Source organism: Cibotium barometz, chromosome 17 (assembly GCF_041138505.1).
Source record: "Cibotium barometz isolate CiBa-2024 chromosome 17, ASM4113850v1, whole genome shotgun sequence".
Lineage (NCBI taxonomy): Eukaryota > Viridiplantae > Streptophyta > Polypodiopsida > Cyatheales > Cibotiaceae > Cibotium > Cibotium barometz.
Window position 1 is genome coordinate 58,553,434 of NC_141062.1, and position 20,992 is coordinate 58,574,425.

Genomic DNA, 20,992 nt, shown 5'->3' on the forward strand with positions numbered 1-20,992 from the left:
TATGGACTTACTCCGGAACAAAGGGTGCAATATATACGTGACGGTAAGTGTTTTTCTTGTGGTAGTAAAGATCACATGGTCCGGCAATGCCCAAAGAAAGCAGGCACAGAGGATGCAAAGGAAACCAAGGTTAATGTGCATATGGTGCCCGATGTACAAGGGGGGACAGCCCATGATGCTTTGGATAGAATGGTATGCAAGGCATGGGGACAGCTCAAAGATCAACCCGCATTATTTATGTTTGATGATTGTGCCACGGACAACTTCATATCATTGGAAATGGCTACAGCATTGGGCATTAGTGTGGATGACATGGGACCGGAGATTGAGGCCGGAAGTGCATTTGTTGGCAAGCAAGTCAAGGTCACACCCCTTATTGGCAAGCTTCGCATGCATATTCAGGGATATTTGGACCATGAGAACTTCCTCATTGCACCATTAAATGGGTGTGATGTATTGCTTGGAAAGCCTTGGCACTCCCGTCTTGATCCTCGCAAGGCTTACAAGACCAACCGGATCACATTTATGCATAGGGGCAAAGAGCATGTTATTGATGCCGGTGTGGAAGGGAATTCTATCCCTATTGTATCCCACATTCAAATAAATAAAGCCATGAGAAAGGGTCTTTGCTCGTACATGATTTTTGTTCGTGATAGAGTAGACCATGTTGATCATTCTCTTGATTCTCTCACATGTGATAGGCTGGAATTTTTGAAACAATATGAAGATTGCTTTACAGATTCACTTCCAGGGGAGCTACCACCACCTCGGCCGGAGGATCATCGTATAGACCTTGTGCCTGGCAGTTCTCCACCAAATAGGCCGGCATACCGTGTGAGTGCATCACAGCAGGAGGAGATCATGAAGCAAGTCAATGAGCTCATGCAAAAAGGTTTGATCCGCCCTAGCTCTTCACCGTATTGCTCTCCCGTACTTCTAGTGCAGAAGAAGGATCTCTCTTATCGTATGTGTGTGGATTATCGGGCTCTAAATAAACTAACCATCAAGAATAGGTTTCCTATTCCTCGTATTGATGATATTTTGGATAGATTGGATGGCTCGGCATATTTCAGCCGAATTGATTTGAAGAGTGGATATCATCAAGTACGGGTAGTACCAGAGGATGTGCATAAGACCGCTTTCAGGACAGCATTTGGTTTGTACGAGTATCTTGTTATGCCTTTCGGTCTTACAAATGCTCCTGCCACTTTTAACCGTATGATGGACAGGATTTTTAGAGATCATCGATCGTTCACTGGAGTTTTCTTCGATGACATCTTGGTTTATTCCAAGAGTGAAGAAGACCACAGAAAGCATTTGGCCATAGTCTTTGAAGAACTCCGAAAGCATAGACTTCACATCAATGCTAAGAAGAGTGAGTTCTTCCTCTCCGAAATTCATTATCTTGGGCACATTGTTTCTCAAGATTGCATACGAATGGATCCTGCCAAGATTGAGGCTATCAAGAATTGGCCTGAACTCAAGTCAGTGCATGAGGTTCGTACTTTTCTTGGGTTATGCTCATACTATAGACGGTTCATATGGCATTTTGCTTTGATTGCTGCCCCTCTTCATCAGTTGACAAAGAAGAAAGTCTCCTTTCAGTGGACTTCATTGGAAAGCAAAGCTTTCTATTCACTAAAGGATGCAATCATATCTGGGCCCGTGTTGATCATTCCTGACTTGCACAAGCCATTCTTTGTGGAATGTGATGCATGTGGAGATTGTTTAGGTGCTGTCCTAAACCAGGAAGGACACCCCGTGGCATTTGAGAGCCGCCGTTTGCGTGATACGGAGCTTTCTTTGGGGATCTATGAGAAGGAGCTATTGGCAGTGATTCATGCATTGACCATTTGGAAGCACTATCTTCTCGGTGCAGAGTTTATGGTGAAGACCGACAACCAAAGCTTACGGTATTTTCTCACACAAACTAAGCTCTCAGAGAAGCATATGCGGATGGCAAATTTCCTCTCTATGTTTCATTTTCAGATTGTGCATACACCGGGAAAGAAGAATGTGGTGGCCGATGCATTGTCTCGAAGGCCGTATGTAGCTTCTATCTCAATTGCCTCTCATGGAGACTTGTCGTCTATGCAAAATAAGTACCATATAGATGCTGATTTTTCAGATTTATGGGCTGATTTGGTGGCTGGTCATACTCATGCATCATATGTGATCAAAGATGGGTATCTCCTTAAAGACAATTGCCTTTGTGTGCTCACAGATTTGAGGCAAAAAGTGTTGGAAGAATGCCATGCTCCACCGTATGCAGGACATAGAGGTATTCTACCTACTACTCATATGGTTGAACGCTACTTCTTTTGGCCAGGGATGAGGAAGGACATTGAGGCTTATGTACGTGCTTGCCTTACTTGCCAAAAGGTCAAGTTTGATCGTCAGAAGTCTCCTGGATTGCTTCTACCATTGCCTATTCCCTCGCAGCCATGGGAGAGTATAGCTATGGATTTCATCATGGATTTGCCTCGCACTCAGCAAGGTAATGATGCTATATGGACTATCGTTGACCGGTTTAGCAAGCAAGCTCATTTCTTGCCGGTCAAGAAAACGATCAAGGCAGATCATATGGCAAAAGTTTTCTTATCACAGGTATTCAAGCATCATGGTATGCCTAAATCTATTGTGGGTGACCGTGATCCTCGAACTACCAGTCTCTTCTGGAGAGCACTTTTTGACAATATGGGCACAAAGCTGAATTTTTCATCCGCTTTTCATCCTCAAACCGATGGTCAAAGTGAAGCAGCAAATTCAGCCGTATTGGACCTTCTCAAATGCTATGTAGCTGATCAAAAGACTTTGTGGGAAAAGTATTTGCCACTTGTGGAGTTTGCATACAATAACACGGTGCATGCTTCTACTGGGAAGGCTCCCTTTGAGATAGTTTATGGCAAAGTGGTATTGCCTCCCATCCTACGTACTAAGGATGAGATTTTTGCTGCTGATGACTTTGTCAGGGACTTGGATATTGCCTTTGCACAGGTACGGACAGCCATAGCCCGTTCTCAAGAGAAGCATAAGAAGGCTGCAGACAAGCATAGAAAGCATTTGGATGTCAAGGTAAATGATTGGGTATTGCTGAAATTCGAAAAAGCTAGACTCCGTAAGAGATCTGGTAAGGAGGGGATGTTTCCCAAGCTCTCATCCAGGTATTATGGGCCTTTCAAGGTCATTGAGCAGATCAATGAAGTTGCTTTTCGTTTAGCATTGCCATCCCATTGGAAGATACATAATGCTTTCCATGTTAGCCTCTTACGAAAGTATGTGGGTCCGGAACCAAGTCTTCCTATCATTGAGGATCCACCAGAAGTGGATGAGTTGGAAGAGATTTTGCAACCAGAGCAGATTGTGTTTCATAAAGAGCGTAAGCTATCTGCAGGCAAGCTTGTAAGACGCTATTTGGTGAAGTTCAAGAACTATCTCCCCATTGATGCTAAGTGGGTTGATGAGGACTACTTCAAAGATTATCCGCAGCTTCTCCATGACTATTTGGAAGCTTTTCAGTTGCGGACAACTGTTTAGAAGACGGGGAGATGTCACCATTGAGCTATCTAATGGTCCTCTTATCTTCTTGTGTGAGCTTTGGGCTCTGGATGAGCATACTCCGTAGTGGTGCTCCATCGCTAGGACTGGCACGGCGTGATTCGTAGTGCCAGGGACGGGTGGATTGCACACGGTGTATGTTTCTGGATTACCACCGCTAGGACTGGCACGGCGTGATTCGTAGTGCCAGGGACGGGTGGATTGTACACTGTGTGTGTACCTGGAATTGACTTTCCGGTGGGCCTGTTTGTGCCCGGAAATGTCAAGTATTGTGCAAGTACATGAACGGAGATTATCCTTTAACAATGTTGCATTGTGCACTCATGTTTGCCTGCCTTTGAAATGTTTTCGCGTGAACTGGTTTTGTTTGCATGCCTGACATGTGTGTGTCTAGCTCAGGGGTCGGAGACGCCCTCCCGTGAGCCGTGGAATGCCTTGTCTTCTGACAGGTTTTGTGGCGTGTGAACAGGTGGGAAATCCTTATTTAAATAAGAGCTTTAAGTTATAAGCCTTATAACTTACAGGTTTCATACTTCATTAAAAGTAGGTGGACACTTTATAAGTGTGGGCACCCTCTTTTGGCCTGGGCACCCTTTTATAGCATGTGGGGTGGGGGTTGGCCACCTACCCCACCTACCACACCCAATCTTTTGCTTCAGCTTTTGCTCCAATTGTTCGGTGGCCAAAGGACATGCTCAAAAGGGGAAGGACAAGGCTGTCCCAAATCTGCATAAGGGTGGACAGCCACCTAAAAGGGACTCCAATGAAGTTAAGGGAGCTCCAAAAGCTGAAAGTACTTCAGAGAAGAAGCGTCCCAACAAAAGGCCTAACTATGGACTTACTCCGGAACAAAGGGTGCAATATATACGTGACGGTAAGTGTTTTTCTTGTGGTAGTAAAGATCACATGGTCCGGCAATGCCCAAAGAAAGCAGGCACAGAGGATGCAAAGGAAACCAAGGTTAATGTGCATATGGTGCCCGATGTACAAGGGGGGACAGCCCATGATGCTTTGGATAGAATGGTATGCAAGGCATGGGGACAGCTCAAAGATCAACCCGCATTATTTATGTTTGATGATTGTGCCACGGACAACTTCATATCATTGGAAATGGCTACAGCATTGGGCATTAGTGTGGATGACATGGGACCGGAGATTGAGGCCGGAAGTGCATTTGTTGGCAAGCAAGTCAAGGTCACACCCCTTATTGGCAAGCTTCGCATGCATATTCAGGGATATTTGGACCATGAGAACTTCCTCATTGCACCATTAAATGGGTGTGATGTATTGCTTGGAAAGCCTTGGCACTCCCGTCTTGATCCTCGCAAGGCTTACAAGACCAACCGGATCACATTTATGCATAGGGGCAAAGAGCATGTTATTGATGCCGGTGTGGAAGGGAATTCTATCCCTATTGTATCCCACATTCAAATAAATAAAGCTATGAGAAAGGGTCTTTGCTCGTACATGATTTTTGTTCGTGATAGAGTAGACCATGTTGATCATTCTCTTGATTCTCTCACATGTGATAGGCTGGAATTTTTGAAACAATATGAAGATTGCTTTACAGATTCACTTCCAGGGGAGCTACCACCACCTCGGCCGGAGGATCATCGTATAGACCTTGTGCCTGGCAGTTCTCCACCAAATAGGCCGGCATACCGAGTGAGTGCATCACAGCAGGAGGAGATCATGAAGCAAGTCAATGAGCTCATGCAAAAAGGTTTGATCCGCCCTAGCTCTTCACCGTATTGCTCTCCCGTACTTCTAGTGCAGAAGAAGGATCTCTCTTATCGTATGTGTGTGGATTATCGGGCTCTAAATAAACTAACCATCAAGAATAGGTTTCCTATTCCTCGTATTGATGATATTTTGGATAGATTGGATGGCTCGGCATATTTCAGCCGAATTGATTTGAAGAGTGGATATCATCAAGTACGGGTAGTACCAGAGGATGTGCATAAGACCGCTTTCAGGACAGCATTTGGTTTGTACGAGTATCTTGTTATGCCTTTCGGTCTTACAAATGCTCCTGCCACTTTTAACCGTATGATGGACAGGATTTTTAGAGATCATCGATCGTTCACTGGAGTTTTCTTCGATGACATCTTGGTTTATTCCAAGAGTGAAGAAGACCACAGAAAGCATTTGGCCATAGTCTTTGAAGAACTCCGAAAGCATAGACTTCACATCAATGCTAAGAAGAGTGAGTTCTTCCTCTCCGAAATTCATTATCTTGGGCACATTGTTTCTCAAGATTGCATACGAATGGATCCTGCCAAGATTGAGGCTATCAAGAATTGGCCTGAACTCAAGTCAGTGCATGAGGTTCGTACTTTTCTTGGGTTATGCTCATACTATAGACGGTTCATATGGCATTTTGCTTTGATTGCTGCCCCTCTTCATCAGTTGACAAAGAAGAAAGTCTCCTTTCAGTGGACTTCATTGGAAAGCAAAGCTTTCTATTCACTAAAGGATGCAATCATATCTGGGCCCGTGTTGATCATTCCTGACTTGCACAAGCCATTCTTTGTGGAATGTGATGCATGTGGAGATTGTTTAGGTGCTGTCCTAAACCAGGAAGGACACCCCGTGGCATTTGAGAGCCGCCGTTTGCGTGATACGGAGCTTTCTTTGGGGATCTATGAGAAGGAGCTATTGGCAGTGATTCATGCATTGACCATTTGGAAGCACTATCTTCTCGGTGCAGAGTTTATGGTGAAGACCGACAACCAAAGCTTACGGTATTTTCTCACACAAACTAAGCTCTCAGAGAAGCATATGCGGATGGCAAATTTCCTCTCTATGTTTCATTTTCAGATTGTGCATACACCGGGAAAGAAGAATGTGGTGGCCGATGCATTGTCTCGAAGGCCGTATGTAGCTTCTATCTCAATTGCCTCTCATGGAGACTTGTCGTCTATGCAAAATAAGTACCATATAGATGCTGATTTTTCAGATTTATGGGCTGATTTGGTGGCTGGTCATACTCATGCATCATATGTGATCAAAGATGGGTATCTCCTTAAAGACAATTGCCTTTGTGTGCTCACAGATTTGAGGCAAAAAGTGTTGGAAGAATGCCATGCTCCACCGTATGCAGGACATAGAGGTATTCTACCTACTACTCATATGGTTGAACGCTACTTCTTTTGGCCAGGGATGAGGAAGGACATTGAGGCTTATGTACGTGCTTGCCTTACTTGCCAAAAGGTCAAGTTTGATCGTCAGAAGTCTCCTGGATTGCTTCTACCATTGCCTATTCCCTCGCAGCCATGGGAGAGTATAGCTATGGATTTCATCATGGATTTGCCTCGCACTCAGCAAGGTAATGATGCTATATGGACTATCGTTGACCGGTTTAGCAAGCAAGCTCATTTCTTGCCGGTCAAGAAAACGATCAAGGCAGATCATATGGCAAAAGTTTTCTTATCACAGGTATTCAAGCATCATGGTATGCCTAAATCTATTGTGGGTGACCGTGATCCTCGAACTACCAGTCTCTTCTGGAGAGCACTTTTTGACAATATGGGCACAAAGCTGAATTTTTCATCCGCTTTTCATCCTCAAACCGATGGCCAAAGTGAAGCAGCAAATTCAGCCGTATTGGACCTTCTCAAATGCTATGTAGCTGATCAAAAGACTTTGTGGGAAAAGTATTTGCCACTTGTGGAGTTTGCATACAATAACACGGTGCATGCTTCTACTGGGAAGACTCCCTTTGAGATAGTTTATGGCAAAGTGGTATTGCCTCCCATCCTACGTACTAAGGATGAGATTTTTGCTGCTGATGACTTTGTCAGGGACTTGGATATTGCCTTTGCACAGGTACGGACAGCCATAGCCCGTTCTCAAGAGAAGCATAAGAAGGCTGCAGACAAGCATAGAAAGCATTTGGATGTCAAGGTAAATGATTGGGTATTGCTGAAATTCGAAAAAGCTAGACTCCGTAAGAGATCTGGTAAGGAGGGGATGTTTCCCAAGCTCTCATCCAGGTATTATGGGCCTTTCAAGGTCATTGAGCAGATCAATGAAGTTGCTTTTCGTTTAGCATTGCCATCCCATTGGAAGATACATAATGCTTTCCATGTTAGCCTCTTACGAAAGTATGTGGGTCCGGAACCAAGTCTTCCTATCATTGAGGATCCACCAGAAGTGGATGAGTTGGAAGAGATTTTGCAACCAGAGCAGATTGTGTTTCATAAAGAGCGTAAGCTATCTGCAGGCAAGCTTGTAAGACGCTATTTGGTGAAGTTCAAGAACTATCTCCCCATTGATGCTAAGTGGGTTGATGAGGACTACTTCAAAGATTATCCGCAGCTTCTCCATGACTATTTGGAAGCTTTTCAGTTGTTGCGGACAACTGTTTAGAAGACGGGGAGATGTCACCATTGAGCTATCTAATGGTCCTCTTATCTTCTTGTGTGAGCTTTGGGCTCTGGATGAGCATACTCCGTAGTGGTGCTCCATCGCTAGGACTGGCACGGCGTGATTCGTAGTGCCAGGGACGGGTGGATTGCACACGGTGTATGTTTCTGGATTACCACCGCTAGGACTGGCACGGCGTGATTCGTAGTGCCAGGGACGAGTGGATTGTACACTGTGTGTGTACCTGGAATTGACTTTCCGGTGGGCCTGTTTGTGCCCGGAAATGTCAAGTATTGTGCAAGTACATGAACGGAGATTATCCTTTAACAATGTTGCATTGTGCACTCATGTTTGCCTGCCTTTGAAATGTTTTCGCGTGAACTGGTTTTGTTTGCATGCCTGACATGTGTGTGTCTAGCTCAGGGGTCGGGGACGCCCTCCCGTGAGCCGTGGAATGCCTTGTCTTCTGACAGGTTTTGTGGCGTGTGAACAGGTGGGAAATCCTTATTTAAATAAGAGCTTTAAGTTATAAGCCTTATAACTTACAGGTTTCATACTTCATTAAAAGTAGGTGGACACTTTATAAGTGTGGGCACCCTCTTTTGGCCTGGGCACCCTTTTATAGCATGTGGGGTGGGGGTTGGCCACCTACCCCACCTACCACACCCAATCTTTTGCATGGGAGGAAGGCGCCTCACTTCCAGCCCTTTCCTTTGCATTTTTGGAGAAAGAAAACACAATTGTTGGCTGGGATTTAGAGAAAACAGGCTGGAGCACTCATTATTCTCATGAAACTGGTCGTACAGCAGGTACAGCAGGTACAATAGCAGGTACAGCAGGTACAGTACCTTCATTAATTGCTGATTCTGGTCGTACAACAGGTACAGCAAGTACACCAGCAGGTACAGCAGGTACAATACCTTCATTAATTGCTGATTCTGGTCGTACAGCAGGTACACCAGTAGGTGCAACAGGTACAGTACCTTCATTAATTGCTGATTCTGGTCGTACAGCAGGTACAACAAGTACACCAGCAGGTACAGCAGGTACAGCAGGTACAATACCTTCATTATTTGCTGATTCTGGTCGTACAGCAGGTACAGCAGGTATAGCAGGTCAAACCAGTGGGGTTATCCGCATGGATTTAGGACATACGCATTTCCTACAAGTGGCCCAGGTTGTTTCACTCTTCCTACTGGCTGTACGGTGGCTCCAGAAGATTTTCATCGCGAAGAATGAGGAATTCTCCTGCTCTCCTATGTCTGGACTCCTCTTCCATTCACCGAGTCAACTCCGTGAGGGTGCCCCATCGCTAGGACTGGCACGGCGTGATCCGTAGTGCCAGGGACGGGTGGATTGCACGCGAAGTGTGACTCTAGAAGGTGCTATGGATGGGGCAGCCCTTGGTGACTGCAGACTCGGCATCAACAAACATGTTTGGGTTTGATACTTTGTTTTCATTGTGCATTGCTTATTGGAAATCTGGCCTTGGGCCCGTGTACTTGTAACAAATTCTCCCAAGTAATAATATCATTTCCTTGGGGGGGGGGCCGGCCGTTCCGGCCTCAGTGTGGTGTCATCTATCTATGCTCAGAGTTGTTAATTACTTTTTGCTATTTTGTCTTGTGCTATTGTCTTTTAAGAGTGTATAATAAAGTGCTAACTGGAGAAGTGAGTCCAGGAAGGGGTGACCCCTGCTTGGGTCTCGTTTCAGTACCTAACATGGCTCCGTTTGCATACTTTGGCAGGAAACCTGATGTCTCGCACTTCCGTGTTTTTGGGAGTGATGCGTATGTTCATATTCCGAAGAAGCAGAGGGGGAAGCTTGACTCCAAGTCCCGCAAGTTTATATTTGTGGGGTATAATTCTCTTTCCAAGAGATACAGATTGTATGATCCAGACATGAACAAGATTGTTGTCAGCCGAGATGTGGTCTTTGATGAGCATGTTCCAGTATCCACTGTCGAGAAACCGCCACTTCTTGGAGATCCATAAGAGTCTGATGATGATTCCCAGACCATTTCTCCAGTTGATCAACCTCAATCAGTTCAGGAGGTTGAGCCAGCAGAGCTGGAGTGGAACCCCCGCAACGGCCGGAGACTCCTCAATCTGTTCAAGTACCCAGGTGGTTGTTAGACACCCTTCGGGAGTCGGGTGTCACGGAGTTACCCTCCGAGTGGACCACAAAGGCCCTCCGAGTGGACCACAAAGGACGGCCCTCGAAGATCACATAGAGTCCGAGACAAAAGCAATACAGCGGAGCTTCTTCAGGTAAACTATGCTCTGATGTCTCGTATTATGAGGGACAAGGAGCCCACTTCCGTTAAGGAAGCCCTCTCCCAGGATACTTGGAGGAAAGCCATGCAGGTGGAACTTGATGCCATCGAGAAGAACAACACATGGGAGTTGGTACCGAGCTCGTCGAAACGTTCAATCATTGGTGTCAAATGGATCTTTAAGACCAAATATGCGTCAAATGGGTCGGTGGACAAACACAAAGCCAAACTTGTGGCTAAAGGTTATGCTTAGCGGCCAGGCATCGACTACAAGGATACCTTTGCACCGACAGCACGTATGTCCACGATTCGGACCGTTCTTGCCCTTGCTTCTTCTCAGAGGTGGCCCGTGTATAAAATGGATGTAAAATCTGCATTCCTTAATGGTGACCTACAGGAGGAGGTGTATGTTGAGCAGTCTCCAGGCTTTGTTGTTCCAGGATCAGAAGGGATGGTTTACAGGTTACGTAAGGCCTTGTATGGTCTTAAGCAGGCTCCCAGGACTTGGAATCAGAAGATTGATTCCTTCTTTGTTCGGACTGGATTTCAGAGATCGGTTGCAGATCCTAACCTGTATCTCTTTCGGGAACGCGGCATGGTTACGATTATCATCCTTTATGTGGATGATCTCATTCTCACCGGCGGTCATGTGGAGCACATTGGTGTGACGAAGGCTGCCTTGTGAAAGGAGTTTGAGATGACCGACTTAGGCTTACTCCACTTCTTCTTGTTGGGATTGGAGATCTTGCAGACCCAGAGGGGGTTTTTGGTCTCTCAGCAGCGGTATGTTCATGAGTTGCTTGAGGCCTTTGGGATGCAGAACTGCAAGCCTATTACTTCGCCGATGGACCCAAACACAAAGTTAACCATTAATGATCCTTGTGAGCCAGTTGATGCCTCGCAGTATCGGAAGTTGGTAGGTTCATTGATCTGGTTGCTGAACAGCAGATTGGACTTGAGCTTCTCCGTGGGGCTGTTGAGCTCTTTTATGCAGACGCCATTGAAGTCTCATTGGGACGCAGGATTGCAGATCTTGCGGTATCTGCAGAGTACGAAGGATCTAGGACTCTTTTACACAGGAGGGGATGGAGTCAGACTCCAAGGTTGGAGTGACTCAGATTAGGGAGGATATCCAGACATGAGGAGATCTACTTCAGGATACAGTTTTACCCTCGACTCAGGAGAAGTTTCTTGGAGCATTAAGAGACAGCCAACTATTGCCCTATCTTTGACAGAGGCAGAGTACCGGGCTGCTTGCGAGGTTGTGTGGTTGCGGAGGCTGCTAGGCGAGATTGGGTTTCCACAGAAGGAGCCCACAGTCATCCAGTGCCATAACCAGAGTTGTATAGCTATTGCTCGGAACCCGATCTTCCATGCCCGGACCAAGCACATAGAGATACAGTATCACTTTGTACGTGAGAAGATCTTGGCTGGTGATATCTTGCTACTTTATTGTTCAACGGAGGACAATGCGGCGGACCTCTTCACGAAGTCTCTACCTCAGGCTACCCTCAGGCGGCACTCCAGCTCCCTTGGGTTGATTTCACAGCCAGGAGCTAAGAGGAGGTGTTAGAAGTCATCTCCTGTCTTTATCAGACACCAAGGCCTCTATTGTGGTGTGCCCGCTCTGTATAGGTGTTTTATCATTTTTCCTCACTCCCATATTTTTTTTCCATTTTTTCCATGATGCGCTTGCCGACTGCACTCATGGGGCCATATAAAAAGGCCCCATAGTCCCCACATTATATTCATTCAGTTTTTCTCAGGATCTTGTGTATAGAGAAGAGTTATACACCTATCTCTCTTCTCCTCTTGTGCTGTCTATTTTCTGCACTCTACTTGCTCTTGTGGTCTCAAATTTGGTTATCATTTCTGCTGCGTATTTTGACAATACCTAGATGAATCCAGGAACATGCCCAAATTCACCTTTTAGGAACGTGCATGTTATATACTCATGGTAGTCAACCCACAAGACTATATAACTATCAACTCCATTATGCATTGTATGGACTAGATACTACGACATCCCCACTAACGTCATCAGTGCCCAATAGTGGGTGTATAACTCTGTATCAAGATATGCTCTCACACACACATACTCCACAGACACACACACACACACACACACATGAGCATATATTCACACAAAGGCCTTCGTACTGAGTTTCTGTCAAACCTCCGAAGATGCAAGGCAGACTCAACCATAATGAAGCCTAGCACTAAGGGAAGTAGCAAATAGAAAAAATTAGTACAACAAATAAGTAGTTGATAGGGCAAATGCACTGCTAAAGATAGAAAGAATTAGCACAATATCAATTGGCCGCAACTCAGACAAAAACTTCACAATGTGAAATCTGCATGTCCGCTAATACAGCTGAATTATATACCTAGATGAATCCTAGAACATGCCCAAATTCAGAACGTGCATGTTATATACTCATGGTAGTCAACCCACAAGAGTATGTACCTTTTCTTATGGCGTTTGGTCTTGAAATGGTCCTCCCTCACAGCAGATGAAGCGAAGTAACGGCTGCATGCAGATCAAGCTCTTCAGGGGGTACAAAAGCAAGCTCTGCCTTAGTCGGTGACAGAAGATGGAAAGGATACTTACTCACAGTGTAGGCAGTAGAATTGGCCCATGCCTGGCAACTCTTCATCCCGGGCCAGGGGCTTGGCGCCAACCGAAAGCTCCTTGTAGATCACATCGTCACGTGTTAAAGTTGTTACCTTTCAAAGTTAAGGCGAGATCAAAACACGGCACGCATGTTCGACATTTTGCTAAGAAACCCTACAAAGGAAGGATATCTTTGGCGAGGAACTTGGCTCGTCGCGCCGACTTGTGCGACAAGCCTTTCTTCTTGCTGTTCTTGTGGTTAGGGCACCGACCCATGGTCTTTGTTGGAAGAGAATGAAAAGCGAGAGAAAAAGAGATGCAATCAACTCTACACCCCTGTTGCGTTTTTTTTTTCCAAAGCTTGAATATATATATTCTTGCTCCTTTTATGCAGCAACGTGTTTTTGAACGAAAGTATGTTATTTGCTTTGTTTAGTATAAAATATTGGTATGACTAGTGGCATGACCTGTCCATGATGGGCAACGAGTAATCTTGCATGTATAAAAACTAAAGGCTCGTTCTTGTCGACTGTCAATTAGTACAATGGAGAGAGGTTGTTGCCCAAGAGTCCCAAGGTTACGGATTCAAGCCCTCATTGCGCAAGCGATGGCACGTATGGGTGTGTATGTTGTGTTGCATTTTCTAATTCCAGCCAATTCTATATATATATATAAAAACACTTGTCCTTGGAGAGTGAGTAGAGATAAGCCTTATATTAAAAGCCCATGATGGGCCTTATGGTCCTCAACTTGCCAACCTATATATAAACACACCATGCTTGCCATATATATCCATGTAGAAGCTCCTAAAGCACCAAACTTGGCATATAAATATACATCTAGCATTCTAACCCAATAAAATATTGATAATCTTAACACACCTAAACACAACTTTAAAACAATCTTCGGGCAACTGGATTATCTCTCCTTGGAATCCTATACTCCTTCCTCGCCTCCATCTAGCAAAATATATTCAAGATAAAAACATTAGCTATTGAATATATAATTTTTGGAAAAAAAAAGAAGGATAAGGATAAAACCTTACAAAACTCATTTGGTGGATCAATATTTGAGGCGAATGGCGTTTGAACAGGCTTGTAGACAGCAAATCAAAAAATTCTGTAATATCCAATGCCTATGCACCGAAAAACTAACTTATCGGGCTTTTCATAGTCCAAAAACATTACATGTACATTAAGTTGATCCGTAATCTTTCACAATCTTAGATTATAAATTTCAAGAAGCCCAAAGCTCTCGTTTTGTAAGTGTCTCGACCATACAAACCTAGCAATAATCTAGGTTCTAAAAATTAAAGATATTCCCTCTTACAAAAAGAATATATCAATAACAATATAAATTTATCAAATAAAACGCAAAAAACTACATAAAAAAGAAGTTTTTATATATACTGTAAAACATCGATGCTCTCTAATAGTTCAATAATTAGAGATGTTGCTTGTCCTTCCCAAAATGGAAGGTCTACAATTGAGCCATGAATATTAAATCGATTTTGGAAAACAATAATACCTATATTATAGCAACCATTTAAAATAATTACCTTCAATATCTTGTCCATCACCATAAACAAATGAAAATGATATCCTTGCCACATCCATCCTAAGCAATATACCCTATCCTAGGAATAAAGACCATTTCTCCAATGTTTATACATGTAATAATTTATGCTTTTATTATCTTTGAGTTAAATTGCTTGCATATTAATCTTGTACCATTACAAAGTTCCCATCGAGGGTCCAAATTACGGAGCAGCATGATAGAAGCATTAATCTTTAGAAGTAAGCGGTGAGGAGGGTAACCACCACCTAAGTTCAAACTGTTCAAGTACTCAATTGGATACAATATTGCATCATTCTTGGAAGAAACAACCGAATCTGCATTGAGGTATTCTCTTTCAAGACCAAGCAATGCACTCAAAGCTAGTTTATTGATCTCATCTATCTCTAGATTTCATGGTGCAAGAATAGCACGGTCTTTAAAGAAGCATGCATAATCTTCCACTCCCTGAAGATCTTTGTATACCCATTCTAATAAACTTAAAACAAAGTTACCATGGATCAATATTTGTAGTGGAATTCCACTCTCTACCTTCATTGTTTGAATGGCCTATAGAGCCATCTCCGATTTGTAATGTCCATTTGAAAAATTCATGTTTTGTACAATTATAAGCACTCTGTCTAACCCACGTGTTTTGGGTGAGCTTTAAAACATTCACATATCTCCAAATATGTGACCAGCAAAATGTTGCATCAATAATATCCTCAAGCGATCCCTTTGGTATAACCGCTAAGATTTGCCTGAAATCACCACTAAAGAGCACAACTTTCCCACCAAACACTGTATCACTTTGCATAATGTCTTTCAATGTCATGTCCGATGCTTCATATGCGTACCGATGCATCATTGAAGCCTCGTCTCCCAAATGATTAATCTTGTAAGCTTCAACACCTCAACCAATGAGCTATTAGCTTTGATTCCACATGTGCTAGAAGCATTGAACACCAATGGGATTTTGAAACGTGAGTGAGCTGTACAACCATTTGAAAGTAACAATACAGCTGTTCTAGATGATACACATGCCAAAGCAACTTGTTTCTCTCCTTTCAATCGAGATAGCAAGGCATTATAAAGATATGTTTTACTTGATCCACCTAGTCCATCAAGGAAAAAAACACCACCCTGGTTCAAAGAAATAGCTTTAAGAATAGTATCAAATGCTCTTTATTGATAACTTATTTAGACTCCTTTCCATGGAAACAAACAAATCAACCTGCTGAATAGAATCAAACATCATCACTCCTTTCCATGGAAACAAATAAATCAACCTGCTGAATAGAATCAAACATCATCACTTCCATGAATAAACCATTGTTGACAGTGGCAACACTTGATCTATCACGAATAGGCAACCCTTCAAAATCACCTAGCCACTTTCCATACTTTTGTAATAGGTATTGCATGTGCAACAAAGCCTGATTCTTTGCTCTATAGAATAACAAACACCAACATCAGCACACCCTCTCTGCTATAAGGAATGGAAAAAATCTTCTAAAAGTTTGGTAGAGAATTTGTTTCAAAGTTGTCCATGGTATATAGGCTCACAAAAAACCATTATAATGACAAATAATTTACACAGTTGGAATCTTGTATTCTGAATTGCAGCTTCTTGGAGACACATATACCACTCCTCATCACTCTCCAGCATTCCTCTTGCTTCACATGCAGCCTTAAAACATGGATACAAATGTCTATTCACTGTTTGCAAATCCTGAAAAGATTTACACCCTTTGCACACTGTGAGTAGCATGCGTAAGTATATTGCTCACCTGCACTTGGACTAATATTATACATATGTCCGATCATATTTCCCCTTTTCCTTTGAGTCCATTAGCAAAGAGCCGAATTTCACACCCACTTGCAAGGGAAATCAACATACAGTAAGCTATTTGCATCCGTTTACAATTGATTAGCTCTAAACCATTTGGTGAAAGATGTTCTTTGGTTTCTATCACAACTAATCACATCATGCAAATCATCTTGGTCATTGAATAGCCAATTATTGTGCATCAGGAGATAAGCATGTAACCTTTATATATTAGTCTTTTCATCGTGCAAATCATATTGATATATGCACCAACATGCCTCTGACGCAGACACAGACCGTGCATTCAGATATTGACTAACCTCATCAATGACCCCATGTGTGTCTTGCAACTGTGTAGTAGCTCTATCATGTCCTTTGTATACATACTTATACAAATACTTTACAGCTATAATGGTAGAGCATACTTCTATGTTAATATAGGCTTTGTACCTCATCGAGAGGGTTATATGAAACAACCCATAGACTATCCACCCTATGATCCTTTACCTGGATGAAACTACCATGGTCTCGCCACATGTAAGTTGGATACCCATTGTCATCAACGCTAGTAGTCTCGAAAAAATTCTAAGGGTGCCAATGTTTGCAACTCTCGTTAACTAGGCAAGGAGAGTGCATATTTAGTTCACCACATGGTCCATGGACATTACAATGACTAGTTATGTTGTGCAACTCATGAAACATCACCTTGTTAAGAAGTTCAGCACATACCAACATATCATAGTGAGCAATCTCAATCGGTTTACATCCACTTTCCAATATCAATAATATATGTGCATGTGGTAACCCTCTTTTTTGAAATTTAATAACAAAAACAAATCCCGATACCCTTCCAAATATTGATTTTTTCACCAATAAGTGCATCATGTCCTTATGCTTCTCACACTCATAAAAGACCCGTGTAGTCAAGTCAGGTCGATCTTGGGCAACTTGACCCGGCAATAAAGCATTGGTTATTTCATCTCACTTAGGATTGCAAGTAAAGGTAATAAACAGGTCAAGTTTAGCCATCTTCCTAACAATAGCCATTGAATCCTTGTACAATTGCATATGTCTAGGCTCCCAGTATATGTAAATAGCAGTACTACCCTGCATCCAATAATGCCCGAAGAGACTCTATTGACCCCATCGCTTAAATTTATCATATTTACAAGACCTCAGCATACAATGCTTTCTGGTTATTGCATATCCATACTAATCTAGATTCTTCCATGCTACTATATGCATCAACAATGTACTATTGCAAAAGTATGTGGAATTAAGAACAACATTTCTCTCATTGTATGAAGTGCATGGGCGTACGGATTATGTCCATACATCATTGTTTGCAACCTTTTAAGTACATTATGATTTAAAGAGGGCATCCCATGAAGTCTATTGTCTAATTCATGCTCTGTATCGTACACATAAAGTTGAGCAAATCGAGGAGCCGCATCTCGTGTTTCATCAGGTATTATAGAACCAACATGATGATAGGTGGTACCATGGATTCAAAAATTGAATACTCCTCCCCCTTTTAAGTGAACTGTCTATCCAAGTGAGCACCTAGTGAAACGAATACCAAGGCATTATTATAGGAGCATATATTCTTTATGTATTCCTTATTTGCATTATCATTGATTAACATATATCTTTAGACTCAATACCTCCAAGCCTAATGTACGTACTTGCTCTTTTAGAGAATTGACTTGTTCTTTACATTGCTTATTACATCCACCTAGATGTTCCCCAATTTCAACATGCATGTTCTCCATGAAAGAAATCATGTCTAGTTGGTTAGCCTCCATGCAACCACTACTGTCAAGGATGCGATGGAGACGATGAGTCAACTCATCTCTTCACGTATCTCCCCTTTGGCTGCCACTTCCACGGATCTCATTCCAGAGGGCATCTAAGTACATCCACCTAGATGTTCCCCAATTTCAACATGCATGTTCTCCATGAAAGAAATCATGTCTAGTTAGTTAGCCTCCATGCAACCACTACTGTCAAGGACGCGATGGAGACGATGAGTTAACTCATCTCTTCACGTATCTCCCCTTTGGCTGCCACTTTCACGGATCTCATTCCAGAGGGCATCTAAGTACTCCTTGTAAGCAACTGAATTTTTATTAGTGTGCTCGCATATATCCATAATAGTTTGTGGACGTTTAGAGCTTAGATGGAGACCTTGATCGGGCAGGGTGTTTTGCAGCTCAAACATTCATAAACTCAGGCAAGGTAGACAAAGCTACTTCTTCATTTTAGAAGAAAAATTCACAGCCACTACAACTTTGGAGCAGTTGTTATCATTTTGAATCTCCATTTACTGAAATAAAAAATTAATATCTTAAGGCTCTACAAATATCTCTATGTATCTTTGCCAACATATAACTAACCCTAGTAACCTACATATATACCAACACTATATACATGAAAATGTCTCCTTTATTTAAAAAAAGTACACAATGATACATATAATTGTCCATAAAAAGTTTTTTGCTTTTTTAACGTTTCTCATTTAATATAAGACTATTACATGCATATAATCACTAAGGCTACTATAGTTTGTATATTCTCTAAGACCCATATATTCTGTACAATCTCAAAGGCACTAGTCCAAAAAATGAAATGTTTCTAGCTTGGGCAGCCAAGCATATCAATATTATACTAACATTTGCAATACAAATTATCAATAATAAAACACTCATAAGATAGAAAGAGATAAAAAGAGTATTTTGATGTGCACACTCCTCTCTCTCTCTCTCTCTCTCTCTCTCTCTCTCTCTCTCTCTCTCTCTCTAGCTAACCAAACATACGAACAAAAAAATTTCCTTTATCTATGCATCCCATATTGACAACACAAAAATAGATACCTTCCATGATTTGGCCATGTGACCTACGGGAGGTAGAGCTTTCCATAGCTCCCTTCTTCATTGCTCCATACCTAGCTTGTGCATCTCCACTTGAGTGACACAAGTGGTGGTATTCTGAGCCCCTAGCAACCTCACATCAGGGAGTTAACCCTCACCACGGTTGGCTAAATGCACATCTCCAAACCAACCCTTGCATGTCTCATTCTCTTCTTCTCTCCCTCTCTTGAGTGCAAGGTAGTATGTTTTGGATTAACATCTTTGGCACTGCCCTACAGGGGATAGCATTTAGCTTAGGATTCTCACATTTCACTTGCTAGAGTCATCATTTTGCCCAGTTGAAGTGCAAATCCACCGATTGTTATTTGGTTGTTATGTTTGTTTGGGTTACACTTGCAATGGAGACCAAAGGAGCATAAGGAGCATTGACGTCTTGATCAGATGCGGGAGACACAGGTAGGTGTTCAATCTTTGCCCTGGAATCCATGCATTTTTTTGTTTGTCTTCAACATTGTTAAGTTTTGCAAAATTAGCTTAATCTCATAATTAATCTTAGGTAATTATGTTTCCTTTAGCATTATAGGTATCATTGGGTATCTAGACACTAGCTCTAGCCCCTCATAAAAACAAAAACACCAAAAAGCATCTAGAAGATACTTGAATTTGCAGGAATCAAAGGAGGAAATCGGGGGAGAATTCCATTTTGCTGGCATTTCTTAGATGTGTACGCCATACCATTCTCACAGCCACACCCGTGGCAACTTTTTCATGCCCATTCCTTCCTCCAAAGCATATCTTTTGATATCTCCAGTATTAAATTCGGTAGAGGTAGTTAAAAAGGAATAATTGCATTGAATGGGCAAAGAGGTATAGTCTGGGCACTGAAGGACTGTCAGAGAATTTTAATAGGCGGTTGTCAGCACCTGCAATTAAAAAATCTCTCTGAACCGAAGTGTACAGCCATGCCATTCATAACGTATGCCCGTTCCTTCTAAAGAGTACGCATGTTCCTTCACTAAAGCCATGTCCGTACCATTCCCATGTCTTTAGCATACGCCCATATCTTATTTGCCACACCCATTCCCTCTTCACTATCCATGACTAGATCTTCCATTTTTGAAAGCATATACCCGTTCCACTTGGTGTGTGCCCGTTCCTTCAAATTCCATAAGCACACACTCGTATTCCTCTCAAAGCCACGCTCGTGTCTTTCTGGAAGCGTACACCCATGTCATGTCTGCCATGCCTAACAAGCACACCCACTTCGACCATGGCAGGGCTAACCCCTGAAATGTTATGGATAGCCATGGAAATAGGAAGGGGGTAGCTGATGGGATCATGCTCCCAGCACACCAATCCAGATAAGAAAGAAACAAACCAACCAACATCTCCAAGATGATCTCACTAAGTCTGATGGAACTGGTGATCCCATTCCACACCTTGAGATGTTTAATCAAATCTACGAAGCATTTGGCCATGTGGAGATGATCAAGTCAAGGTGAGTGCCTTTGGCCTCACCTTAGATGGCAAAGATGGTCAATGATTTAGCTCCTTGAAAATAGAAGATAAAGCCACCTTCAAAGCCTTGAAAAAGGCTTTCAAGGTTTGATACTCTCGTCAAGGAACTTGATGGAGTCTTGTTGAGCAGTTACATAACATCAAACAAAGGGATGGTGAAACCATCCAGGATTATATCAATAGAGTATGATATCTCCACTCTCATTGTAGCACCAGAGATGAGTTCTCAGATGAAAGGCTAATAGGGAGATTTCTAGAAGGCTTAGAGGACGTACCCTTACATAATTCATTGTATGCCCTGGCCCATACCTCCTTTGAGCAATGCTACAAGAGTGCTATGGACTTTGAGGATAACTTTAAGGGAACACGTTCCCGAGAACTTCATGAAGGTACATCCAAGGCCTCC

The 20,992-nt window shown here is 42.7% G+C and overlaps 2 protein-coding genes across 18 annotated transcripts in view; both read right to left on the reverse strand.

Moving 5' to 3' along the window:
- LOC147630229 (uncharacterized) overlaps positions 1-20,992 on the reverse strand; it is a 215,250-nt gene that overhangs the window by 100,980 nt on the left and 93,278 nt on the right. The gene's annotated exons all lie outside the window — the stretch shown is intronic.
- Positions 12,593-13,176, reverse strand: LOC147630230 (uncharacterized). Of its 2 annotated transcripts, none has more exons than XM_086811891.1 (3): positions 13,008-13,174; positions 12,814-12,913; positions 12,593-12,732 (listed from the first exon to the last, which is right to left on the reverse strand). In XM_086811891.1, the coding sequence occupies exons 1-3, from the start codon at positions 13,090-13,092 to the stop codon at positions 12,618-12,620; spliced, it is 300 nt and encodes a 99-aa protein (XP_086668017.1). In that variant the 5' UTR covers positions 13,093-13,174; the 3' UTR covers positions 12,593-12,617. The 2 variants fall into 2 exon arrangements, with proteins under 2 accessions (XP_086668017.1, XP_086668018.1); XM_086811892.1 differs by having other exon boundaries at positions 12,670-12,732; positions 12,818-12,913; positions 13,008-13,176.